This window comes from Brassica napus, chromosome C4, assembly GCF_020379485.1.
Source record: "Brassica napus cultivar Da-Ae chromosome C4, Da-Ae, whole genome shotgun sequence".
Classification (NCBI taxonomy): domain Eukaryota; kingdom Viridiplantae; phylum Streptophyta; class Magnoliopsida; order Brassicales; family Brassicaceae; genus Brassica; species Brassica napus.
The window spans coordinates 50,423,382-50,451,199 of NC_063447.1; the positions used below are offsets into that span (position 1 = coordinate 50,423,382).

A 27,818-nucleotide genomic window follows, 5' to 3' on the forward strand; every position below is an offset into this window, starting at 1 on the left:
ACGCATACAATATTGTAAAAAAATTTAGTAGATACGTACAAAACCATTGAGTTAAAACCATTGAAGGTCTAAACCATTGAGTTAAGCACAAACCATTCCATCAAAAACATAACTTTCACATCCTTTACCACACAAATATACTAAGAAGATTCACACATGCTAAAAATGTTAATGTTAATAAACCGTTTGAGCTCAATATAAAAGCTTGATAACTACAAATACATTTATCACACTTATAATTATAACGTAGTGACAAAAAAAATTATAACGTAACCGACCACACTCATGAGAATTTTAAAAGAGCCATTAAACCACTTCAATACATAATAACACTAACAGTAGCTAAGCATCTGAAAGGCCATGTCTATAGTGAAACTAAACTCCTCGACCTCAACCTTCTATATAAAGAGTCTTCTCTTCCACATTAATCATCAACTTACAGAAAACAAAAGCACCCAAAATAATGTCGGCTCAGCGAAGAACTTCTCCACGTCTCACCGTCAAGCCAAAAAGCCACAACCCCTACGCGAAGAAGGCCAGACATGCTGCTGAATTTTCCATCTCAGATGTTACCGCCTGTGTCTACGCTCCTCGCCGTTTTTTTGAGCAAAAAACATATAGTACTGTGTGCAAAAATGCAAAGCTTCGCCTACTAACAAGAAATCCTTTCCTTACGCTCCATTGCTACAAGCTAGAGATGGAAGCTTGACTCGACTCTGGCAGTGCTGATGCGCACTTTATAGAGGGAGTGAAGCAATAGTTTGCATTGAACCAGCCTAAAAAAGGGCTTGAACATCTCAAGTTCTCGGCCAAGAACAAACATGATTTAGGTACCAACACTTAGCAGTTGACAAGTGTTGGAGAAAACTCAAACGTTCGTTGCGGGATGTCCCAATCTTGAAGAGGGATTCTTATGGAACCAACATGATTCTTATAATGCCACCAAGAATCTGCATGCCCCAAGAACTGGAGGATAGGTGCACTGAATGTTTTAACTACAAGCAAATTGAAATGTTCTTATAGATCCGTTTACGTCTGCGTTTTCAATTTCAGAATCTCTTTTCTTATTATCTCTTTTTTTGTTTTACTTTCAATGTTTCCAGTATCTTTTTTTAGCAAACGGATCTTCACTTGGTTATCTAAACAACTTTGGTCATACAAACTCAAACCGCTGACTGAATTTGCTGAAATAATAATATTACAAAGAACATAAATTAAACGATATTAGTAGCACATATATCTTCCAGTAACAATCTCAAATAACAAACAATAGATCAAAGCAATGGCTAGATGGGTCAGGGAGAAAAAGCTGGTTAAGGAGGAGTTTTAGAAAGAAATTTCTGAACAAACCAGGAGTATCAAGATCTCGGAAAATATGCCTATGGAAAAATCAAGCTGCAAAGAATCCATAGAAAGATACTGTGTTCAAATCAAATGTAAACTTTATCCATAAATTTATTCGAAACTTGATGGAAATTTTTATGTTTCAGTGATCCAGAAATCTGCAGTTTTATCTTTTAAATTCAGTGTGTGTGTAAGCTACATTTAAGGTGATTTCCAGCCAGATATAAGGAAACTGGATCACGTTAAAATCATACATGGAAAGATCCCATTGCAGGGAGTCCATTGGATCAACCAAATTATAAGTATAAGTTTAAACAATTCATATATCACCTTCAAAGTTGGCCCATAATCATATGTATCTGCAGAAACAGAAAAAACTGTTCTGTAACAGCATTTTTATTAAGATTGTTTGTCAAGGTAAATAGATGCTGATAGCATTGAATTTTGTATACATATTCATGGGATGTCAAACTTCACAATCAATGGTGGGATTTAGGAGTGAACGGGTTCGTTTGTTAATTATTAATGTCTTCTTAATCCTTTTTGATACAATATAACATTGTGACATGTATGAAAAAAATTTGATGTTTGGTTAGTAAACAACTTTTTGGTTTGAGCTAAAAAAATTGACAGATAAAACTGATCCATATGGATCCATCTATGGGCTTGGTGTGGCAGATAAATTGATGAAGTTGTTTTCGTGGGTTTCAAGTGGAAGATGACAACTAACTAACATTAGAGCTGCTTATGCTTGGCATCTTTTGGTTAGACTGAACACTGAACACGTTTTTATCAACATCTAACTTCTGCAAATTAGATAATTAGTATTGGTTGTCTCAGTTTAAACTGATAAACTGCAGGTGTTAAGAACCGTGTAGACAGCCAACTCCCCTTGTTCATTGTCGCCATTGTGGAGAAAACTTACTTTTCCAGTTGAGGTTGTCTCAATTAACCGTGAAATAACAGCCGACAGTCATCTGAAAAATACTCATTTTTGACAAAAAAAAGTATTGATCATATCTATATAAATAATCGTTTCAAAATAAGTAAAAATACGATAAAATTAGCTTATAAGTTGACGAATTAGAATATTATCTCCACGTCAAATTTTCAAAGAAACCAGCTAAATTTAATAAAATTATTAAAATCTTAAAAATAAACTAAATAATAAAATAACATATTTATACATTTCTGTTTCAAAAGCTGAACAGAACACACTCAAAAATAAGACACAATTATATAGCTTCATACATCTCACAGAAATCATATCCCGCGCGTAGCGCGGACCAACCCTAGTTTAAATAAAAAACAGAAAACTAAAGCTAAAAGCAGTATTTTTAAAACCGGACCGATATGTTGGTTGAACCAGGTTCGACCATGACCCGGTCATGTAGTCGGATTGGGTCTAGTAATTGGTTCGACCATGAACCAGTCAAGTAATCGGATTGGATTTCAAAGTTATTGAACTTAATTAACACTACTAAGACTATCAAAAATCTATAAACCAACCATATGAACAAAAAATAATATCAATTTTAATTATGTATCATATTTATTCACTTTACTTTTAAATTTATATATTTAAAATATATGAAACCAAATTATCAAACCAGGTTTGACCGAGTCCAACTATATTGAACCGTGATTCAAATAATTAAACTCCGGTTCAGCTTCTGGTTCGGTTTTAAAAACATTGGTTAAAAGAGTGTAGGGTGCGATGGTGGTGGTGGTGCAAGGAGGTGATAATACACTACGGTTTTGACGAGTTTTTTGATGAGATTTACGACGAATCACTAAGAAAAAATGTGCCATCGTTGAGTTCCAAAAGATTTTCGACGAAAAATAAGATTAAATACCAATGATTTATGTTTCTCGGAAGTTTTTGCCTTTACCGACAAAATGCTGAGAAACTTTCAGAGGACATACTGAGTCAACGGTTTTGTCGGAAATCTCTGAGAAGATACCGAGATTAAGTACAATGCTTTCCTCAGTAGTTGTCGGTGTGCCTTTCCGACAACCTCTGTTCTCAGAAATGGTGGTGGGCTTTCACCCATATTTCTTGTAGTGATATTGATGGACAGATGCAATAACGGAGGTATGTTGATTTTTGGACATACCTCCGTTGGGTTTGTTGTATGTTGATGGACACACAACTTTACCTCTATTCACCGTTGGGTTTCAGAGTGTTTACAAAATGCTGCAACTAGTGTTCAGGATTTTCTTTCACTGTGTTCTTGTTCGTTTTTTATGCTTGAATGGGCCCCTGCAGATAATAACTCATCCCTATAAAGATATGTCCGAATTATCTAAATTATAGTTATGCGTATAGCCATTTGAGGATCATGGGTATAGCCATTTAGATATAGTTGTATTAAATTTAAAATTTGTACACGTTTAAATTACTTTAAAATGTTCAAAAATTTAAATTATACTAAATTCTCAAAATCTAAAGATAAAATAATATACAAATATAAATATGAATTTTTATAATGTATGCCAAAGTATCTAATTGATTTAGATTGGGTGAAAACTATAGATATATTATATATTACAAATGTTTTGAGTATTTTTGGCTATTTATTTTTGAATATTTAGGACAATTTCCATTTTTCATGCATTTGGACAATTTTATATTTTATATATTTTTGGATATCACAGCTAGAAATAACTAATATATTTAAATATATAATTATGGCTCATGTAAATATTTCAATGTAGGTTGGGTTCAGTTTCTTCGAATGACAAAAAAATTGGATCCATTTTAATATTTTACCAGTTACGGTTCTAATTTAGTATAACTTTTTGGATTGGGTTTGATTTGGTTTTCGGATCCGTATATTTTTCCTAAAGTTAAAAAGGTTAGTTAGTTAAATGTTTTGAACTAATTAATTAAAAATGTACTTTACAACATAAACAGAATAATTAAAAAAAATAATAGCAAAATTATCTATACTATACTAAAAGGGATATATGAGCCTTAGCTAGGCTATCCACGTCATTAGATTAAATCAACCAATTAGAGAGCAGTACGATGCCACATCACTCCAGCTTTGTTGAAACCTTATGTCTCATCGTCTTCACCTTCTATGTTTCTATGTGTTTCTAACTTCTCTGATTCTCATCTATAAGGTCGGGGACAACCTCATAAAACCCTTTATTTACTGCAACAATCGAGACCAAGAAACTGTTGAGAATCCCTCTGCTTTTCACTTATTTATACTCATATTCGCATTCTCTTCCCCTCGCGCCGCATCCAGGGCGACGCGTACAACCACAACCGCTCGACGAACCTCTGGAAGATCGGAGGGTTCCTGACGAACAGCTACAGCCCCAAGAAGTTTCGATCCAGGCACAAGAAGCTCTGCTTTGGGCCCACGACGATGCCTGATTGCGTCGTGGTGTTTGATGCCGAGAGGAAGAGCTCGGTGATTCTGGAGGCGGCGAAGCTTCAGATTCCCGTGGTGGCGATCGTGGATCCGAATGTGCCGTTGGAGTTCTTTGAGAAGATTATGTATCCTGTGCCGGCGCGTGACTCAGGTGAAGTTTGTGTATTTGTTTTGTAATGTGATTACGAAGTGCTTTGTGGCGGAGCAGATGAAGATGGGGATCGAAGATGGGGGCATGGTCAAGGACTCAGCTACTTGATTGATTTGGTTATGATGAGTAACAAAGTTTGAAACTTTTTTTTTTAGTATTGAATAATTGTTCTTCAGAATTTGAAGTTCTGAGTGTTTATTTTGCACATTTGGATGATTTTGCTGAAAGGTTGTTCATTTCTTGGAAATGCTATATAGGATATTTGTAAGAAACATGTTAGGTTTTATGTCTAGCTAAATGCCTTGGCTATTCCAGTGTTAGACAATGTAACCTGAGATATGGTTAATACTTGGGATAAGAACTCCTCCTGTGTAGACCCTCTTTACCATATATGTTCTATATATCCTTGACATTGTTAATGAAGCAATGAGCTTGATGTAGATAACCAACTGTATTGAATAATTGTTCATCAAAATTTGAAAATCTGAGTGTTATTTTGCAATTAGGAAGTTTTGTATGAGTCTTTTGTTCTTTGTCAAGTACAAACTTCTTAGACCAATCCTTACATGTCTAGATCTTTGTATGAGTCTTTTGTGATCTTTGTATGAGAAAGTTCTTTGTATGAGAAAGTTCAAGAACATGTATAGATTATTTGTAAGATCTTTGTATGAGAAAGTTCTTTGTATGTCTAGATCTTTGAATGTCTAGATCTTTGTATGAGAACATTAGTCTAGACATGTCCACTGGATTAATTAATGAATTCAAATTTTATATACACTCAGGTTTTCTTTCTCCAAAATTTGTTTTAGGGTTCTTCGAAATTGGCTTTTCTAGGAAAAGCTCCATTGACTTTGCAGAATTCCTTACAGAAGCAGACCCATTAATTGTATCTCTTCCTCTCAAGTTTTCCAACTCTGGTGCTGTCTTGAATGTAATCTATCTTCTCTTTTACTTTTATAGCATTAGTAAGAAGAAATAGTTCTTCATTGTTGTGTGCAGGTTACGATTGAGAAGATCCAAATAGGCATTGATTTAAGGTAAAATAGTTTCTATATAAGTTATGTGTGCCTGCTGTTATTGTATTGCTTTCAATCCTGTTATGAGATTCTTAATTTCAAGTTATTGCAGATTTTTTAAGATGAAAATAAGGTCAATACTTTCCAAAAAGGATAGCTTCAGATCAGCCTACCGAGCAATGATTATTTATAGGGATATAACGAAGACGTAAGGTTCTTGGTTTAGAGAGTTAAAACTAGCTCAAACGTCCACTGAGAAATTGTATTGATCTTTGTGTTTTTTCGCAGGAATTGAGCTTAGATGCTAACATGGCTTAGACTGTTGGTTTAGGAGGTTCAACTGATTCCATTGATGAATCACGTGGATGGATGGTTCGGAAGGGAATGCACACTCGCCAGTTCCTGCATCAATAACGCATTATTGTTTTTTGACCCCACTAATATTCAATCCTGGATACAAATCAAAATGGAAGAATAAAGTCCAAACCTCTCTAGGTGCCCAAAGGAGTTGGAACTGATTCCAATGAAGGGTTCGACCTCAGTAGAATGAAACGTCCCATGCTTCGTCTCCACAATCCTCATCTCAAAAACAAGATCCGTGGACGTAGCAGATATTGGAAAGAACTGGTGCTGACAAAAGGTAATTAGCAATGATTATTATTATATTTTGAGTCTTTGACAAGTAACACAACCAGACACCAATAGACTAACAAATTTGGTTATGTTGTTATAAACAATTATAGGTTCATATATTGTATTTGGATAAAAGAACATGATGATTATGAGTTTGTCACGGAATCTCATTGTCAGATGTAGTCAACTTCTTGGATGGTATGTGAGAATAGTTTTTTCTTTTCCAAGTTTATATTAATGTCTCAGTTGTTACTGTTTGTTGTTCCCATGATTATATTAAAGAGGATGCTCATGATTCAATGGTGTACAGTTACTAAAATGGCTTCTCAGGTTTTGGGGAAAAGCTTACGAAGTCCCAAGCTAAGCAAATAGCAGGTACTTTGTCTTAAGTCTCATTTTTCTTGGGTTTCTTATTAAATAAGGTTTTTATTTACTTAAACTGCATAGCAAACCATCTCTTCAACTTTCTTTAACTGATCACCCACGTCATATGCATGTCTTTTATTCCTTAACACCACATCTAGCGACCCATGTCTACTTTGACAAACATACAGCAGCTGGCAAGAGCTTTTTCAGAGGCATGTATATTTGACATCATCCATTTTGTAGTTGAGAAGCTATACCAGACTTTTAAACATTTTATCAGTTCGAAATACCAATGTACAATGCATTAGGTTGGAGTCTAATGCCAACACTAACCCAGGAGCTGCTCCATTCAGTCGTGTTTTTGCAAAGATATATTGGGAATGTGTTATCACCTATGCACCTCTGGTATACTATTGAGCTCTCTCGATTAATACCTTTGCAGCTTTCCGAAATTTATTTAAAATGCTGACATATTTACAAAACTCCAGCCTTATTAGTTGACCATAAAGATAACCACAATGGTTCTGTCATAAAAGGGAGGCAATGGTGAATCTGGTGACGATATGCCTGGAGTGGCGTCAGTGACTTCCAAACCCCACGTTGGTTACTGACAAGGCAGCTGACTCGACTGGTGGCCCAAGTGTAGGTGGTAAATCACCCACCAAGATGTTGCTCTCACCTGGCTCCAATGCAACCAAGAAAGTCCCGCATGGCTTAAAATCCGAGAGGATTCACTTTTTTCCCCAACCCCAGCTTCTAAAATAATGCAACAGCAGCTGGTTTTCTTTTTTCTATTTCGTCCCCACACAGCTTAAACGTATTTTCACATTTCAGTTAACTTTAGTATAATTTTATTTCAAGCTCATAAACTTCTGGTCCTTCAAATGTGTTCAATCTAGCAACTATTGGGTTTGTTAGGCTCCGACTTGAATCCATGTTAGGCTCTGACTTCAATATTCAATATGTCATGCATTAAAAATATGTGTATATATATATTAACATATTGAATCACCAAGCGGGCTTATTATAACTTGGCTAAATTATGATCTTACAAATTTGACAGTGTGGTATGCTTCTCTCTGGACAGCAATTTAGTACAGAAGCTGCTAACACAACACAAATTCCAGAATTAGGAAAAAAGGCAATTTCCCCTGCATTCTTAAAGAAAAAAATGAATATGTAAATTTATACGCATACAATACTTACATCTTATGTTTAAACCGGCTTCCCTCAAACTTTGATCATCCACCAAAATATCATTCTACAAAATGTATTACACACTTCAAGAGCTTATTGTAAACCACCAGAGCGAGCATGGTATGTGAGGGTAACATGAATGCCCGCTAGGCTCAGAATGAGGTATTTTTAATCCCAATCAACATGATGCGATTAATTTCTTCAAGAAACAATACAATTATTTACAAAACATAATTAGTAAAACACTCAAAATTAAAGAAAATTTCACTATAAATTGAAAACTGAATATATACTGAAACAAACATATATTATAAAACATCAATTGATGTTACATAATATATACTAATTATTATTTATGAAATTATTGAAACTAATAATATATTACTTTAAAATATAACTTTTTTAATTTTATCATATTACAGTTGATTTAGCTTGGAAGTGGGTGTATTAATTTATTATCGTGAGAAAATTAGTTATTGAAATAAAATTAAAATCTGATACTCTTAGAAATATAAAAAATATTAGTTATTTTTACTTTCTATTTTCTTCACCCCCCCCCCCTATATCAAATTGAAATAGAAATCAAATAGGAAAAATATAAATCATTACATTTTTCATTTTTGTTAATTTCAAAATTGTGTGTTCTCTAATAAAAAACAATGTTAGTTTTTTTTTTTTAAATCAAACCAACAAAATTTAATAAAATTTACAATTTGAACTTAGAATAAAACATATTATATTTATTATTTCAATATAAAGTACATTTTCAAAATTTTTATAAATTAAAATATATTTTCAACTTCTGATAGGAAGCATCGACTGTATATTAAAACTAGCTCAATTAGATTTTTCAAGACTCTCTTTGTAGTTTAAATATATTTGTATTATTTTCTTTAAAATTTTCACATTTTTATTATTACAAATATAATACAAAGGGAACCACTTTTACATTCTTGATATATTTTTTAGTGAAATATATTATTTATATAAATATAATTATATTTTTATTTACATAATAGTTTGTAAAGAAATATGTAGTGTAAATAATGTCATAATTTTATAAAATACTAAAATAAATTGGGCTGGTTTTCAACTTTCACAAATAAAAACTATTTTTTGTAAACTTAGAAAAAAATATATCAAGAATGTTTTTTTTTTATGAGAGAAAATAGAAAAAATACATCGGAGACAAATCCATCTCTATTATGAAATTCATCTATTTTAGAGAAAAAAAATAGAGGAATACATTGGAGATGGTCTAAGGCATGACCGACGTAAATGATTGACGTTGAGATTTCATCTTTTCTAATTCTTACTATTTTAATGTTTCAATATAATTTGAATATTCCCTTTGTTTTATAATATAATGGTTTAAAAGTATTTTTTGTTTAACTATATAAATTGTTTTTATATTTCAACGTAACTTTATATTTATTGGATATTGTGTGGCCAATTAAATTATGTAAATTACTGTGTATTTGATTAAATTTATATATTAAATGACAGTTTTCTAAAGTAATAACTTTTAAATATTACAGATTTTAATTAAAACTGATTACATTTTGAAACATATAGAGTAATTTATAAACTAACTCCATATAGATATGAAGACAAAAATGTAAAGTGGTCTCACTTTCAATTTCTCCCATTCTGTGCATTCCTAATGCGAAGAAGATAATCTACATCTAATATTATGTTACTCTCAGTATATTAGAAATGGTCGAACCGTAAACCAATTAAAGATAATGTAAGGAATAAAGAAAGATGTATTTCCACTTATCATAAATGTAGAATCAATTGACAACAACTTAATTATGTCCAGCATATGACAACAGAGAAGAGTTTCTATACCTTCTAGTATTATAATATCTCACTATATTAGAAGCTAAATCAGTTTTTTTCTAGCCCAAATACTCACTCCATTCTTGGAGTTTAAACTTTTCTACTGATAATATTTAGTAGTTTGATCTAAAAAAAAGAAACGGCCGAACTGTACATTGTAATTGGAGAAAAAACAAACAAAAATCAACCTAAAACTTTTAAGGTATATGAAACAAAAATTGGAAGTAGCAATTCTCTTCAATTAAAGAATAAGACAATAAAATTGTAAAAAAACAAAATAAAACAAAAAATATGCACATAAAGAAAGATTTAGTAAAATAAAATCATAATATAATTTCAATAATTGACTTCGTTTCATTGTATACATGTAACTATCTTTCAATACACATTGACTTCGTTTCTTTACTTTTCTACTATATTTTGACAGATTCTTGTTATTGTTGTTAATTAAATCTCTTTCAGGTTTCATCAGAGAAGACTGTGTCCTACCGGACTGGTCTCTTCTCCCTGTAGAGCTACTCCACATCATCTCCAAGAATCTGGATGACTGTTTCGATGCTCTTCATGCTCGCTCTGTTTGCGCCCTGTGGCGATCCATCTTTCCCTTTCCTTCTCACCTATCACGCCCAAGTTACATTCTTCCAACGCTCGATAACAAAGGCTCGTGGAGCCTCGAAAGGATCCCTCTGTTCCTCTTTAGACCCCGAGCTCTTGCTGCTTCTGAGTATTTCTTGGGAGGGATAAGGCGAGATGAGGAGCCAGGGGAGGAGGAGGAACTTCCATCTCCTATGCAATGCACAGTGAAAGTGGAGATTCCAGGATCATCTGATCGGAGGTTGATGAATATGAAAGACTGCCAGATCCTCCCTCTTGGCCATCAGTACAGAATGATTGGTTGCAATGCTAGAGAGTACAGAAACGTGGCTGTTCTTCCTCTAAACCAGGAGGGAGGAGGAGGAGATTTTGTTGTTCTCCTTAACTTCACTAGAGTTATGTTTGTGTTTAGAAGTGCTGAAATGAGGTGGAGGCGGTTACAGCCATTCACAGATGCTACTTGCGAGGAATTATTCACTTTTACAGGCAAGTTTTGTGCAATCTTTATCAGCGGAGAGGTTTTCGCTTTCGATCCTCATTTCCTGGAACTGACTCCCCTGAAGCCCTTGGAGCTACCGAACTGTGGTTCAAGCAATGATCTGGTTCAATCTGGCGACGATGAACTTTTCCTTGTTGAGACAATCATCCCTCGTAATGATTATGTGTTAGACTTCAATCGGTTAACGCTAAGAGTGTGTAGGCTAGATGTGGAGGCTGGTCAATGGGTGGTGGTCACCGATATTGTTGTAGGCACAGGGGGGTAACCCACGAATTGATAAAAATGGTGGAACCAAGGTTTAAACCTGAAAACAACACTACAAGAAAACATAATCTTAACGAGGGCGGTTTTCCTCGTTAGTTCGTCATAAAAGAGGCTTTAAGACGAATTAGCGAGGAAGCGCGTTTGCTCATTACTCATCTGTCGTAACACATATTTCCTCGCTAATTCGTCGTAAAGACGAAGTAGAGCTTTTCGTCGTAAAGACCACGTCAATATTCCACGTAAGGACGTCGCTATATTTCCTCGTAAATACCTCGAAACGAGTTCCTCGTAATCTACACGTAAATACCTTGAAAGTGTTTCCTCGCAAAATACACGTAACAACCACGAAAGGATTTCCTCGTACAATACTCGTTTATCTTTCCTCGTTATTTTCTCGTAAATGTTTCCTCGTAAAATACTCGTTTACTATTTCTCGTCATTTCCTCGTAAAGTTTCCACGTAAAGAGGTCGTACATTAGCTACGAATTTACTTCGTTTTTATTATTTTACAGAATTTAAAAATATAATTAAAAAATAATTAAAATTATTTAATTTAATAATAAATTAAAATTTAAAATAAAAATAAATCAATATGAAAATATTTTATATATAAATAAGTTTTGAATTTATATAATACAACAACCGAAAAAAAAACTAAGGGTCGTTCATCGCCTGGTAGAATTCATCACTCCTCCTCGTAACATCCGCCTCGTTATGTACGTCGGATGACTCGCCTTGAATGGGATGTTGTTGTCGCATGTTCCTCAACATGGACTCCCATTCCGGATTTGTGGCCGCAATAACGTCCAAGAAGCCCTCGACTCCACCCATACGAGATTTTGTCGCGGTCAACTCGTTACGCAGCTGAGCGGACTCTCTACGCAGCTCAGTGACTTCATCATCCCGTCGCTGACCATAAGACGATGTCGCTCTCGGAACATCGCTGACGGAACCAATCCCCAACGTCCGTCCCTTTTTTTAGGGACAACCTTAAAAACAAAAAATAAATATTGTAAGTAAAAATTTAAAGTTATATTAAATGAATAATAAAAAATTAATTTTTTTTGAAAATTTACCTCCTCGTAAATCTTATCCACTTCAAGTGTGGATAAGGTGACGGGTAATCCGTCGGTAGACTGCTGGGTCAGCTGAGTCTGGCGGTCTTCAACCCGAGCAACTACGTCGTTGTAGATTTGCTCGGACTTGCCATCTACAAATACGTCCGCCTTGCTCTTGTGGGTCCTCTCGTAAAGTTCCATAAGAGACGGGAGATGTCCCGTCTCTTTGGCCTAAAAACATTTAAGAAAGTTAGAATAAAATATATATATATATTAAAAAAAATATTTAATAAAATATTTAATTACCATTTCCAAACGGACACCGGCGTGGGGTTTTTGGCCCGTAGTGTGAAGCATCGGCCCGTTTCCGTGCTCATCGACCGTGTTACGGGAGTTAGAGCAAGCCTGGGCGATTCTAATGGAATCAGGAAGGCGCCAATAACGGATGAGGCCATCTCACACATCCGTGGTGAGCTCAGCGGGTTTGCCACGCTCATACCCCTTCACGATCCAGTCACCCTTCCAGTTGGAGACCGTGTCCAACAAGCGAGCTTTCGCCTTCGCGTTAAACTTCTTTCTCACCCTCTCAGTGATCCCCAAGGCCCAATTATATTTTTGCTGTTGGAAAAAATAAATTAACAATTAGTTTTTTAGAAAGTATATATATAAATCATGAAAAAATTAAAGTATATATAATTAATTAATAGAAACTTACAGCGTAAATTTTGAACCACGTCTTTCTGACGTAGTGAGGCGTTTTACTCCAGTTTGGATGTGGCATGGAGAAGTAACCCTTGATCGTGTTGGTTACGTCCGATGCAAGACATCCGTCAACCCCCCCACATGGAAAATACAAATTTAAAATATAAATTATTTTTTAATGTTATAAAAGAAATTTAAACGAATTAAAAAAAAAATTAATGCAACATACCACAAAGTTCCGTCCGGTCGGTCTGGGTCGATGACTGGTAAACCTTCGCTGCCTGGCAGACTGAGAATGTCCTCTACAGTGTACTGCGAGTAAGGAGCACTCGGAGGCACCATCAAATCAGGATGAATATCGGCGGCCATCGGAGGTGCCATCGGAGGAGGCACGGGAGGAGGCATCGTCGGATGAGCCATCGAGGAAGGCACATGAGGAGCCGATGGTGCACTAGAATAAGTAGAACCAGAGACTCTCTGAGTGTACTGAGTCTCGGGGACAGTCTCCTGACCCGAAGAACCGGGAGCGGAAGAAGAGGCCGGGTCTAAACGACTACCCGGCTAACCGAAGATCTCTCTGTAATGGGCAGTAAGTCTTCCTTTTCGAACCTGGGAAAAAAAATTAAATTTTTAAAATTAACATCAACAATATATTTCCCAACATTATCCACCTAATCAACACTAAATAAAATAAAATCCGCAAACCTATCTAAATTCCCTATACTAACCACCTAATCTATCCTAAACTAACCAAATTAGAGAGGAATCAGAGAGGCTTACCATTGCTACGAAATGGAGAGGAAGTAGAGAGGAAGTAGAGAGGAAGTAGAGAGGAAAGAAAGAGTGAGCGCTCGGGTGTATATATAAGATTACATATCGTCGCAAATTCCTCGTAAGTTTACGACGAAATCGCGAGTAGTTACAAAGGCCCGTGTTTTTTTTACGGGGAAATTGCGAGGAATCACAAAGGTCCGTGTTTTTTTATACGAGGTATTAACGACGATTTAGCTTACGAGGAATTAACGAGGCTTGCTTTCCTATAAATATACCCACAACTCTCATTCTCAAACCACACACAAACTCCCAAATCACACCTTATCTCAAATCACATTCCTCAGCAAAATCCTATTCAAATTATAAATATTTGAAAAAAATAGGAAAAGGAGAAGATATTAGAATTAATGTGGGCGAGACTTACGTATTATAATTGATGGAAGTCTTGCCACATGTTAATCTGGTATTTCTCTCATTTTCCTTTTTTTCTTGTTTTTACACTACGAGATATTTACGACGATTTGTACTTACGTGGAATTAACGGGTTTTATGTTTAAATCCTTTTACGTGGTGTTTACAACGATTTCTGCTTACGTAGAATTAACAAGTGTTTTGTTTAAATCCTTTTACGTGGTATTTACGACGATTTCATCCTACGTGGTATTTACGACGATTTCATCATACGAGAACTTTACGACGATTTGTGCTTACGTGGAATTAACGAGTGTTATGTTTAAATCCCTAGAATCCGAAACCCGAAACCCTAAACCCCAAACCCCAAACCCGAAACCCAAAACCCCAAACCCGAAACCCGAAACCCCAAACCCCAAACCCAAAACCCCAAACCCCAAACCCCTAAACCCCAACCCCCAAACCCGAAACCCCAAACCCGAACCCGAAACCCGAAACCCCAAATCCGAAACCCCATATTCCTTATTTTCTATTTCATATATTCCAAACCCCATCTTTATTTTATATAATGAAGTGTTGATCTTTCCTTTTGTCTACGTCACTTGTGGATATACCAGGAAATGTTTCTTCGACTTGAGAAACAAATAGGCTGTAAAATCACATTTTATAGGAATGAATCTCTCGCAATTATACAATTAATTATACTTATATGTGTTTCGAAGTGTCAATATATGTTACCTTTCAAAATAACGCATCAATGGATCTTCGCAATTGAGTAGAATATAGGTGTGTGCACTATGAGCGTCTTGTTCACTCGACCACCAAACCTCTTTAGACTTCCTACCGAGTCACCCAATCTGGCTAAAGATGTCTGGAACACCAGCAACTGCATATGTTGGCGCAACACCACCATCATCATATCTTCTTGGAGCTCTTCTCCGGGTACGTACTTTTGACGCAAAGTAGTACGATGTGAAGTGAGAAACTTCTTCCGTCAAACTTCCAGCAATTATAGAACCTTCAACTTTGGCGAGGTTCTTTGCTTTTCCCTTCAAATATTTCATGGCTCGCTCATACTGATACATCCATCCGTAATGTACAGGTCCACGAAGCAATGCCTCATATGGGAGGTGGACAGCTAGATGCTCCATGATGTCAAAAAATCCGGAAGGAAATATCTTCTCCAAGTTGCACAATAAGATGGGAATGTTCTCCTGAAGCTGTTCCACAACTTCTTCTTTAAGAGTGCGTGTGCTCAGATCCCTGAAAAATGCTCCAATGCTTTTTATATTCAAAAATAAAATTAAACACATTGTTAGTCATATATTATTTTGTAAATTATTGTGATATAATACACTACGTACCTGCAAGTGCTTCATGTACGTTTGTTGGAAGTAGCTCCGCAAATGCAAAGGGCAGTAGTCGTTGCATAAAGACATGAAAATCATGACTCTTCATCCCGGAGAACTTTTGACCCTTTTCAACACATCTAGAGAGATTCGAAACATACCCATCGGGGAACTTCACTTCTGATGCCACCCAGTTGAACAACACCGACTTTTTTTCTGAAGATAATCTGAATATCGGAACGGGAACTTGTCCATTGCTTTTAATATGTAACTCGCTTCTTGAGCAAATATCCGGCAAGTCCAACCTCGATTTTATGTTGTCTTTTGTCTTCCCTAGGACATTCAATATTGTATTCATGATGTTTTCAAAGAAATTCTTCTCTATATGCGTCACATCGAGGTTGTGGCGCAGAAGAAGATCCTTCCAATATGGCAACTCCCAAAATATACTCTTCTTGTGCCAGTTGTGATGAACACCGTAAGAATCTGGCATATTACGAGGGACATGCCAATTACCACCCCAACGAACTGTTTCGTTAGCTCTGTAGTAGTCGATTTGCGCTTCAATTTGTTCTTCAATTAGATATGGAGGAGGAGTGTCTCTCACAACCCTTTTGTGCCTAAACAAATTCTTGTTTCTTCGGTAAGGATGGCCAATGGGAAGAAATCGAGGGTGACAATCAAACCAACTTGTCTTCCTACCATTCTTCAGTTGAAACGCATCTGTCGTTCCATTACAATATGGACAAGCTTATCTCCCATGTGTAGTCCGTCCAGACAACATCCCATAGGTAGGAAAATCACTTATGGTCCACAAAAGCGTCGCTCGCATCGTAAAATTCGTCTTCGTTGAACAGTCATACGTTCTCACCCCTGTTGACCACAAATCCTTCAACTCTTTTATCAGTGGTTGTAGGAAAACATCCAGGGACCTTTTTGGATGGTTCGGACCAGGTATTAATATGGTCAAGAATAGTAACTTCCGTTGCATGCACATCTCCGGTGGCAGGTTGTATGGAGTAAGAAAGACTGGCCACAATGAATATTGTCTCCCTGACATTCCGAACGGACTAAATCCATCTGTGCATAATCCGAGATACACATTCTGGATATTGCTAGCGAAATCCGGATGTACTTTGTTGAAATGTTTCCAGACTCTTGCATCTGATGGATGAGTCATCTCACCATCCGTCTGAGTATGCTCGGCATGCCATCTCATCTTTCCAGCAGTCTGCTCTGATTGATACAATCTTTTCAATCTGTCTTTAATTGGTAGGTACCACATCCTTTGGTACGGTACCTTATTACGTCCCCGTCCTTGCGGCTTGAATCGTGGCTTCTTGCAGAATCGACATTCTTCTAGCTTCTCATCATCTCCCCAATAGATCATGCAGTTGTCGATGCAAACATCTATCATCTCCGAAGGCAACCCAAGACTATAAACCAGTTTCTGAATCTCATAATAAGAATCAGCAGACACATTGTCTTCCGGCAAATACTCTTTAAACAAGTCCGCTGATTCGTTCATGCAACTTTCAGGTAGATTGTGATCAGTTTTAATATTCATCATTCTAGCAGCTAACGACAATTTAGAGAGACCTTCTCTACAACCACTGTAAAGTGGTTGATTCGCCGCGTTTAACATTTCGTAAAACTTTTTTGCATCTATATTAGGTTCTTCATCTTCATCATGAGCTACGAATGCATCAGCTACCATATCATGAACCCTATCATAATCTACCATCTCCTCCTGATGGTAACTATGTTCATTATGCAAATGATGATCAACCGGTTCTTTTTCCTGAAAATTGCTATTACTACTACTAGCTTCGTTCTGATCATAATTAAAACATTCTCCATGTTGAAACTAGATATAGTAATTTGGCGTGAAACCTCTATTTATTAAATGCTTCCAAACATTTTCACGGTTTGCCAGTTTTGAATTGTTGTATTTCCGACAAGGACAGAACATCTTACCACTTTCTTGGGCGAGCGGTGTTGAATCTGCTTGATGCATAAATGTCTCCAGACCCGCAAGGTATTCTTTCGTCACTCTCCCGTTAGCATCTCTATGCATATACATCCACTTCCGCAACTCGTAAATAGTCCCGGAGCCAGCCATTTTTTTTCTTTCACGTTTTTTGTTGTTGGTGTGTTTAAAATGATGTTCAAACATCCATATTTATAGGAAATTTCAAATCTGGTAGTTGCAAGTTTCCTATGAATTTACGACGAAAATTAATTAGGTGGCCAAAAAAAACGTGTAACACCTACAAAGTTGGTGGGTTCAAAAATTTCCTCGCTAAATACACGTAAACTATTTCTTCGTAAATAACACGCAAAGTTTACGTCGTATTTACGAGGAAATAGTTTTTCCTCGTAAAATACTCGTAAAATTACATCCACTTTACGACGAAACACTTTTGTCGTTACGTTACGAGGAAATAACGATGACTTTAGTTTTTCACTTAAATTCTTCGTAAACTTGACGTAAATTTACAAGGATTGTTTTTCTTCGTTAAATTTCGTCGTTAAGCATGTGTTTTCTTGTAGTGCAAAGAGAACCGATTTTTATGAGTTTAGAGTTTTTATGATGCAAACAGAAACAAATATGAAAACGAATGAAATGATGATGATAATGATAATAAACAAGATAAATAAACAAAGGATATGATGGAATCAAGCTGCTGGATGTGTATCACTCTCAGTTTGATTAGATGATGAACTGAAGTGGATTTGCGGAGGAAGGTTTGATTGAATCTCTCAATCTGATGGAATGATGGATCGAAGTGATTGACTCTCTCAATCTGTGTACTGAGCTTGTTTGATTTGCACAAACAAACTAGACTCACGAAATCAATAAGACAGCAAAGAATCTCTCTTTGAATCCTAAAGACCGTTATTTTATACAAAGAACAACTTTGATAAAACTGAATAAACTTTCTATTAACTTGGTGATTAAGGGTGCTCTTTACAATGGACGCCTAGGAGCTTATATAAGGCTCAGAGACAATGGTCCTAACGTTCTAAAACAAATAGAAAAGGAAACAAATCAAGCAAAGTAACAAAATCGAAAAACTAGCCGTTGGAGCCTTTTATGGGATTTTGGCTCCAAGTGAGAAACTTGATTCTTCTTGAACCTGGACGGTTTTAATGGATAAGAGAGCTTCCTTGGGACCTTCCTGGGTGCTTGATAGGTTCTGATCTCGTGCCTGATCTGAAGAGAAAAGAGCTGTTGGACATTAATGTCGGTTTGCTCCAAATAAGGCAGATTTGAGTAAATGAGGATCCTCCTGATCCAATGGTTGCTGGTGCATGGTATGAACTTGCAAAACTCCTCCTGGACTCCTAGAATATCTCCTGATTTTTTGAAATGATCTCCTGGTCGCCAATGTCTGGTTTGAAGCTGATTGAACCGGTTAGCTTCCAATTGAGGCAAGTGTAGAACTGGATTGACCGGTTTTGAAGATTGGATCATAACTTCATAATTCCGTAGCCATTTCTCCTGATCTAGAGCTTTCTCGAAAGCTAATAAACTCCTCTTGACTCCTATGATGGGCTTTGCTTCAGGCCGCTCCTTACTTGAGCTTAAATATCCTTCTAAAGTCGGGTACTCGCAGATGGACGGACTGGAAAACCTGTGACTTGTAAAATTCATAACTTCTTGCTCCGTGAATATTTTGGACTGATTCCAAATGGGCTGGACTTCTTCTTGAGTGTAGAGTCCATTAAAATTTGTCTCGTGACTTAAGCCCTCCTGGTTTGTAAGATACGGCATTTTTAGCACATGTGTTCTGCTTGGCGCCTTGGTTGGTTGAGTAGGGCTTTGGGTTGATCTCCGGTTCAGTTGCTGATCTGATGACCACATCAGATATAGGAGACTGTGTGTTTATTATTGGAGACTTGGGGAGTGTCTCATGCTCGGCTAAAGAGTTTCCTAATGGTTGTGGTGTGAGTGGGAACTCAATTTTTTATACTAATCTGCCATGGAATGAAACATACTTTTACAAATATGGTGTAGATACAGGACGCGAGGAAGACGACCTCAACTGTTGGAAATTTTCAAGAGAGAATCTGGTGACTATCCTCAGCACTTCTCCGGTGGTGGCTCTGCGGGTCGAGCGGTGCGTTTAGTTCTTTTACTTGCAACTCATTTTTTCTGACTATGCTGTTGTTGATAACAGGAGTCGTGTGTTTTGACCAAATTTCTTCTTATACTAGATCTCCCCCGCTGGATGCATTACCTTACTAGCGAAGCAATGAACCGAGCATAAAGGACATGGGGCTACGTCTGAGAGCATCTAAATTTAACTCTTTTTTTTTTTTTTTTAACACAAGAATGTTTTTTTTTTTAAGAATGTTAACTCAAGCATGGACTTGACTCCATTGTTAGTTTTTCTTTTGTTTTATGGTCGTAGAAATGTTCGTTGGCTATTGGTAGTTTTGGTTACTGTATACTTTTAGTTTTGTGCTTAATTATTTCTCAGGATTTGAAATACAAAGAGTTTAAGCGAAAAGATACCTATTGTGTCTTTCTATTTCTAGATAATAATCGGTATATTTTATATTTTCGCTTAAACTCTTTGTATTGTTTTTGCACAAAAGAAAAAACTCTTTTTATTCTTTCTGATCTATATTAAATAAAAGTCTTTTGGATGACTCACTATGAAATTCATCAAATACATGCAATTATGTATCGATTTCCGATTAAACTGCATAAGCATAAGTTTAAAATTATACCAGACCATATTCAGTTTTAACCAAACCAATTCAATTTATTGTAACCAAATCAATTCAATTTATTTTATTATAGGTCTTTTATAAGAAAATATTAAATAAATTTGATTCTACATTCTAGTTTGCATAATCTGTCAATCAGAATTCATAAAAAAACATAAAATAAAAAACAATTATTTAAGAAATAAAATAAAAATTTAATGTGCTTTAAATAGAATTTGAATGGACATATACGTTAGCATGTTTTATTTAAACAGGTTTTGAGCGAATTTTGACTTACGAGAATTCAAACGGACATACATTTAATGACGAGATTTTAAACGGACATACATTAAACGACGAGATTTTATCGCCTGTTTTCCAGACTGTTATACGATTAATTAATATATATATGTAGTTGAAATCATGAGAAATCGAAGCAGTCAGCTACAATGGCAGAGCCTGCAACGGAGAAAGAGACATCATCTGTGATGCCAGACTCGTTTCTTCTCTCAGATAGTGTAAGAACTCTTTTCTACTAAATTTGATAGGATTCTGCGTTCTTTTTAATGTTTGTTGATAAATTCCGGTATGGTTTTTATATGCTGAAAAGAAGATTAGAACCAATCTAAGTGTTGTAGCTTTACAATATAAATCTCTCTTTCAGGTTTCAAAATTGTCTATGTCTCCATCAGCAAAAATGACAACGAACGAGATCACCTGGTCCCTTCTCCCTGAAAAGCCACTGAACATTATCTCCGAGAAGCTGGATGACTGTTTCGATGTTGTTCATGCTCGCTCTGTTTGCACCTCGTGGCGTTCCATCATTCCCTTTCCTTCTTACCTATCACACCAAAGTTACTCTCTTCCCACGCTCGATAACAAAGGCTCTTGGACCCTCGAGAAGATCCCTCTCTTCCTCTTTAGACCCCGAGCTCTTGCCGCTGACTACTTCTTGGGAGGGATAGGCAGAGATGAGCCAGAGGAGGAGCTTCCATATCCTAACCAATGCTCAGTTAAAGTAGAGATTCCAGGATCATCTGATCCAAGGTTGATGAACATGCTTGACTGCCAGATCTTCCCTCTTCGCCATCAGTACCGAATGATTGGTTGCAATGCTGAAGGATACAGATGCGTGGCTGTTCTTCCTCTAAACAAGGAGGGAGGAGGAGATTTCGTTGTTCTCCTTAACTGCACTAGTGTTTTGATGGTGTTGAGAAGTAACGAAATGAGGTGGAGGCGGTTTCAGACACTCTCAGTACATCCGTGCGATGATTTAGTCACTTTTAGAGGCAGGTTTTACGCACTCTTTTCTCTACGGAGACGTTTTCGGTTTCGATCCTCATTTCCTGGAACTGTATCCGCTGGTACGCTTCGAGCTTGATCGGAAATGCGGTTGGTCCACCTCTCTGGTTCCATCTGGTGATGATGAGCTTTTCCTGGTTGAGCTAATCTGCTCTCATAATGCTGATGTGTTAGATTTCATGAGTCAGTTAAAATTAAGAGTGTGTAGGCTAGATGTGGAAGCTGGTCAATGGGTGGTGGTCAAAGATATAGGAGACCGTGTGTTGGTTATTGGAGACTTGGGAAATGTCTCATTCTCGGCGAAAGAGCTTCCTGATGGTTGTGGTGTGAGTGCGAACTCAATTTTGTTTACTTATGGGCCAAGCAATGTAACATGCTCCTACAAATATGACGACGACCTCAACTGTTGGAGATATTCAAGAGAGGATCTGGTGACTATCCTCGGCACGTCTCCGGTAGTGGCTCTCCGGGTTGAACGGTAGGTCTTTGGATTCTTGAGACATCTATTTATTTATTTATTTTATTAGGTTCGGTTTTGAATTTTCGTTACGATTTTTAGGTAAAGAGTTTGTCATATGGTGAAAGCTTAGATTATTAGTCTAGTTTTAATACAATTCAGTTTGTACTAGGAACACATTTGTCTGCTTATATGTGCTCTTGATATCTCACAGTCGTGTTTTGACTAAATTTCATCTTATACCAGATCTTCAGCAGATGCATATAGCCACCGTTCTTCATGGCCACACACCCGTAGGAGTGTCAACTATAGAGTATGAGTCAATCATAAAGGACATGAGACTAGGTCTGATCCTTGGCCTAATTGCAAGGACAACATTAGTACTGTTATTATCTTTTTTTTTGTAACAAGGAACAATAATAATGAGGTTTTTTTATCTATAGTATTAACTATAACGCATACAAAGGCGTTTAGTTTCCAAAATCTACAAAGGTTTTTCCATTTTTAGCAAAATTCCCTAGTAATTAATTTCTGAAAAATTTGTTTTGGGCTTCTTCAAATATCACCTAAAATTTTAAGTTAAACACAAAAATAACTCATGCATTTTTGAAAATTTTTTCCCTATTTACTCTAGAAATTTGAGTTATTCACGAAAATGCCATTACATTTTGTTTGTTTTTTTTTTGCAAATGATTTTTTTACCTTATCATCCTCATCTTCACCAAGTATTTACAATATTGTCATTGCCATCAATACACTAACCACCATGAACAACCAGTTTGAAGCTCTTAATGCACCAAAGTTTCGATTTTTACTCTTCATATTTCATTACTTATGCACACAAATCACATCTCTTTCACTCTCTCTTCAAATTCATCCAAAAAAACAAAAATTTTGATTCCAAGCTTTGTAAGGTTCATAGAGACATTGAAGCTCATGATTCGTGGTCATTAACGACTTAGTAGGTATTGTAGTGAAGTTCTGGGTACTTGGAGAAGCAAAACAAGTAATCTCACAGACTCAAGATATGTAATCATATGTTACCAAACCCTAAACCGAAGACTATCATGACTCAATCTATATTCATTCATCTATGTTAAAAATAATTTAATTTTAGTAAAACTAAATTTCATCATTTAAAAATGTTTATTAATACATGATTTTGATTTTTTTCTCTTTCAAAATATTTTTTATAAAATTTATTAATTACTTTTAAGATCTAATACATGAGAAGACTTCCCCTAGAAGACTTCTAGAAGATTTCGATTTAGGAGGAAAACCTAAATTCTTCTAAACATTTAGGCGGAAACCCTAAATTCTACTAAAATTTAGGTGGGATATGTCAGAAAACTTCTTGGGAAGTCTTCTGTGAGTCTTCCAGACCCTATAATCAAATAACTAAACAAAAAACGTTTCCTTAAACTTTTAAGATACTTAGAAAGTGTTTAAATCAAATTATTAGATAGTCACTAAATACATATAGGTCAAAAAAAATTTAAAAAACAAAAGATAAGATTTCAAAATCTAACCCTAAATATACCAACAATATTGGGGATGATTGGTAAGTGCTGTGACTTTTATTTTTGGCTTAGAATAATAGCTCTAGATTTTATTGTTGTACCTGTAAATTAATTATTTTCAGAGCACTAAATATAAGGGTTTGATTGGTTGAAGTTGTAGCTTTCTATTTTTTGCTCTAAGATTTAGGCTTTAAATTTTTAGCTTTGGATTTAATTTATGTTAGATATCTTAAAAGATTTTTTTCTTAAAGCATGATTGGTAAACTAAAGTGGATGTAGAAGAAAAAAAGCTGTGGAAAGCATTCACAACACTTGCCAATCACCCCCATTATAACATATATTACCAAACCCTAAACCAAAGACTATCATGAGTTAATCTACTTTCACTCATCTATGTTGAAAATAATTTAACTTTAGTAAAAATAAATTTACATCATTTAAAAATGTTTATTATTACATGATTTTTATTTTTTTTCCATCAAAATGTTTTTTTATAAAAATTTTAAATTATTTTTAAGATCTACTGAAAGAGAAAACTTACAAAAAAGTCTTCTCTCAGAAGATTTCTTTGTAAGTCTTCTCACGCGGAGGGTTATAATGGTAAAACTCAATACATGTTTTTTATTTAGTCATAAGGAGGTTGTTGTAATTTCACTAGCTTTTTGGGTTATTTTTGCATTTGATTGAATTTGGGATACACTTTTGTATTCAAAATCAAGTTTTGAATCATTTTTGGCAATTTTCTCTTTTCTTTTCGTAAGAAGAGAAAAGAAATAAGGTTTGTGAAAAGTTAACCAATCTCAACAGTTGTAATATATTTTTTAAAATCTATAGAAAATATATTTTTTTCCCCACTTGAATCGTTCACAATCTTCATTCGTTTTCAAAATTTGACCGTTGCTGAAGAGAACTCAGATAAGAAGTCGTTACCGCATGAAGAGCATCACACTTTTAAAAGTGTTTTCACATCTAAACTTCTCTAAGTTCAAAAAAAAAAAAAAATCTAAACTTCTCTACCTCTAGGGTTTAGGTTCCGAAAAATAAATTATTAATGCATTATTTTTTATAATAAACTTTTTCCATAACTTTTAATTAATAGAATTTCAATAAACAGAATTATCTTTTTGGAGTTTGTAATTTATCATTAAAAATGTAAAAAATAAATTTTAAAAATTCTTTTTCTAAAACGTATTTTTTTCTTAAACGGAAGGAGTGTTTTTTATAATATTTCTTACATATTCATTTTAAATATAAATAAAACAGAATATTTCTTACATCTTCATTTAAAATACAAAATAAAACGGTTCTGGTAAATTACAATGAAAAACTAACGGAAACCAACGTTAGTTGCATAAAGCACAAGTTCAAAACTATACCAAACCATATTCAGTTTTATATATTGTAACCAAACCAATTTCAATTTTATTTTATAAGAAATAAATAATTTGTTGACCAAAAAAAAGAAATAAATAATTTAATTTTAAATTCTAGTTTGCATAATCTATTAATCAGAATTCATAAATAAGATAAAATAAAAAGTTTAGCAAAAACACATAAAATAAAAACAATTAGTTAAGAAAAAAATTAATGTGCTTAAAATAGAGTTTGAATGGGGACATACGTTAGCATGTTTTATTTATACAGGTTTTGACTTTTGAACGAATTTTGACTGAAGAGATTTTAATTTTTAAACCGACATACATTCAACGACGAGATTTTATTGCCTTTCCGTTTTCCAGACTGTTATAAGATTAATATATATATGTAGTAGAAATGATGAGAAATCGAAGCAATCAGCTAAAATGGCAGAGCCTACAACGGGGAAGGAGACATCATCAGTGATGTCAGACTCGTCTCTTCTATCAGATAGTGTAATAACAACTCTTCTCAACTAAATTTGACATATTCTTGTTGTTAATTAAATCTCGTTCAGGTTTCAAAGATGTCTCTATCTCCATCAGAGAACACAGTGTACGTGGTACCGGACTGGTCTCTTCTCCCTGAAGAGCTACTCCACGTTATCTCCAAGAATCTGGAGGACTGTTTCGATGTTGTTCATGCTCGCGCTGTTTGCACCTTGTGGCGATCCATATTACCCTTTCCTTCTTACCTATCACGCCCAAGTTACTCTCTTCCCACGCTCGATAACAAAGGCTCGTGAAGCCTCGAGAAGATCCCTCTCTTCCTCTTTAGACCCCGAGCTCTTGCTGCTGAGTCTGCTTCCGAGTACTTCTTGGGAGGGATAGGCAGAGATGAGTCAGAGGAGCTTCCATATCCTATCCAATGCTCAGTGAAAGTAGAGATTTCAGGATCTGATTCAAGGTTAATGAACATGCTCGACTGCCAGATCTTCCCTCTTGGCCATCAGTACAGAATGATTGGTTGCAATGCTGAAAAATACAGAGGGGTGGCTGTTCTTCCACTAAACAAGGAGGGAGGAGATTTTGTTGTTCTTCTCAACTGCACTGGTGTTTTGATGGTGTTAAGAAGTAATGAAATGAGGTGGAGGCGGTTTCAGACACTCTCAACAGCTACGTGCGATGATTTAGTCACTTTTAGAGGCAGATTTTATGCACTCTTTGTTAACGGAGACGTTTTCGGTTTCGATCCTCATTTCCTGGAACTGACTCCCCTGGTACGTTTGGAGCTTCTCAACTGTGGTTGGTCCACCTCTCTGGTTCCATCTGGTGATGATGAACTTTTCCTGGTTGAGCAAATCATCCCTCATAATGGCAATGCATTAGACTTCGCTAGGTTAACGCTAAGAGTGTGTAGGCTAGATGTGGAGGCTGGTCAATGGGTCGTGGTCAAAGATATAGGAGACCGTGTGTTTATTATTGGAGACTTGGGAACTGTCTCTTGCTCAGCTAAAGAGCTTTCTGATGGTTGTGGTGTGTGCGTGAACTCAATTTTGTTTACTTATGGGCCAGGCAACGTAACATACTCCTACAAATATGAAGACGACCTCAACTGTTGGAGATATTCAAGAGAGAAACGTGTGACTATCCTCAGCAGGTCTCCGGCAGTGGCTCTCAGGGTTGAACGGTAGGTCTTCGGATTCTTGAGACATCTATTTAATTATTTTATTAGGTTCGGTTCTGAATTTTCGATGTGATTTTAGGTAAAGAGTTTGTGATAGGGTGAAAGTAGATCACTTAGTATTCTAGTTTTAGTACAGTTTTGTTCGTTCTAGGAACACATTTGTCTGTCTATGCTCTTGATATCACAGTCGTGTTTTGGCCAAATTTTTTTTTATACTAGATCTTCAGCAGATGCATATAGCCACCGTGCATCGCCACAAGTCGGTAAAAGTGTATACTTTACATTATGAGGCGATCATAAAAGACAGGAGACTAGGTCTGATCCTTGGCCTAATTGCAAGGACACATTATTATTACTCATAGTTCCGTATTCAGATCGCTTCTAGACGTGTGTTCAATTAAAAAAAAGATCGGTTCTAGACTTCTAGCTCAAATTGTTCTCTCTAGTGTTTCTCACCTTGTCGGTGAACAAGGCGCAGTGACATCTTCAGTTTCGTTGCGTTTCTGTTTTTTCTCTCTTTCTTTTCTTTGAAGAATTTTTATTTTCCAACGTTATTTTTTGGTTTCCCTGTCTTTTCATAAAGCAACTGTTAATGAAAGTTGTTGAGTGAGTTATTAATTATAAAGCAACTAGTTTGTATTAGGATAATTTGGGCTATTTGGTTCAAAGCGGATCCGTAACCGGAACTGATTTCCAGATTAAGCGTATTATTAATATACTAGATTAATATCCGCGCCTTGCGCGGGATAAATATTATATATATAAATTATTTTATGTATTATATGTTCTTACATATTATGAAATAATAAATATATATTAAATAATTAAAAGTTAGTAACTATTACATATATAATTAAATTGGTGCAAACCTATAAATCAATTTTATTAATCCAAACATTTTTTAAAAAAATTTGATAGGATATGTAATTAAATTTAAATAATATTAACATACATAGTATATTTTTAATATTAATGTCTATTTTATTTTTTATTTTTTTAAATGATGCTTTCCACTCATATGTTTTTTTTTATCATGTGTATTTTTAATAGCAAAAACTTTAAATTACAGATAACAAAATTTTTATTGTGGGATTAATAATTTTAATAATTGATAATTTAAAAAAAAAATTATCAATGTTAGTTCAAAACTTTTATCAAAAAAAATTATTCAGAGTAAATTTTGAAACTAAAA

At 35.4% G+C, this 27,818-nt stretch overlaps 2 protein-coding genes and 2 pseudogenes across 16 annotated transcripts; all 4 read left to right on the forward strand.

Annotated features, from left to right (window-relative positions):
* Positions 1-4,376: 4,376 nt before the first annotated feature.
* LOC125586369 lies at positions 4,377-7,852 on the forward strand. Of its 15 annotated transcripts, none has more exons than XR_007322865.1 (8): positions 4,377-5,798; positions 5,881-5,918; positions 6,010-6,105; positions 6,186-6,537; positions 6,641-6,728; positions 6,841-6,905; positions 7,055-7,301; positions 7,385-7,852. XR_007322865.1 is itself a non-coding variant. In XM_048756406.1 (7 exons), exons 1-5 carry the CDS (start codon positions 4,725-4,727, stop codon positions 6,190-6,192), a joined length of 429 nt encoding a protein of 142 aa, XP_048612363.1. In that variant the 5' UTR covers positions 4,377-4,724; the 3' UTR covers positions 6,193-6,537; positions 6,641-7,301; positions 7,385-7,852. The 15 variants fall into 15 exon arrangements, 4 of the variants coding, with proteins under 4 accessions (XP_048612363.1, XP_048612365.1, XP_048612364.1 ...); XR_007322872.1 differs by having other exon boundaries at positions 7,205-7,301; XR_007322867.1 differs by having other exon boundaries at positions 6,861-6,905.
* A 312-nt stretch (positions 7,853-8,164) lies between these two features.
* Positions 8,165-11,293, forward strand: LOC106393910 (F-box/kelch-repeat protein At2g24250-like). The gene is made up of 2 exons (XM_048755985.1): positions 8,165-8,213; positions 10,398-11,293. Exons 1-2 carry the CDS (start codon positions 8,165-8,167, stop codon positions 11,291-11,293), a joined length of 945 nt encoding a protein of 314 aa, XP_048611942.1.
* Positions 11,294-20,158: 8,865 nt separating this feature from the next.
* Positions 20,159-23,389, forward strand: LOC111205250 (annotated as a pseudogene).
* Positions 23,390-24,174: 785 nt separating this feature from the next.
* Positions 24,175-27,435, forward strand: LOC125586370 (annotated as a pseudogene).
* Positions 27,436-27,818: the final 383 nt, after the last annotated feature.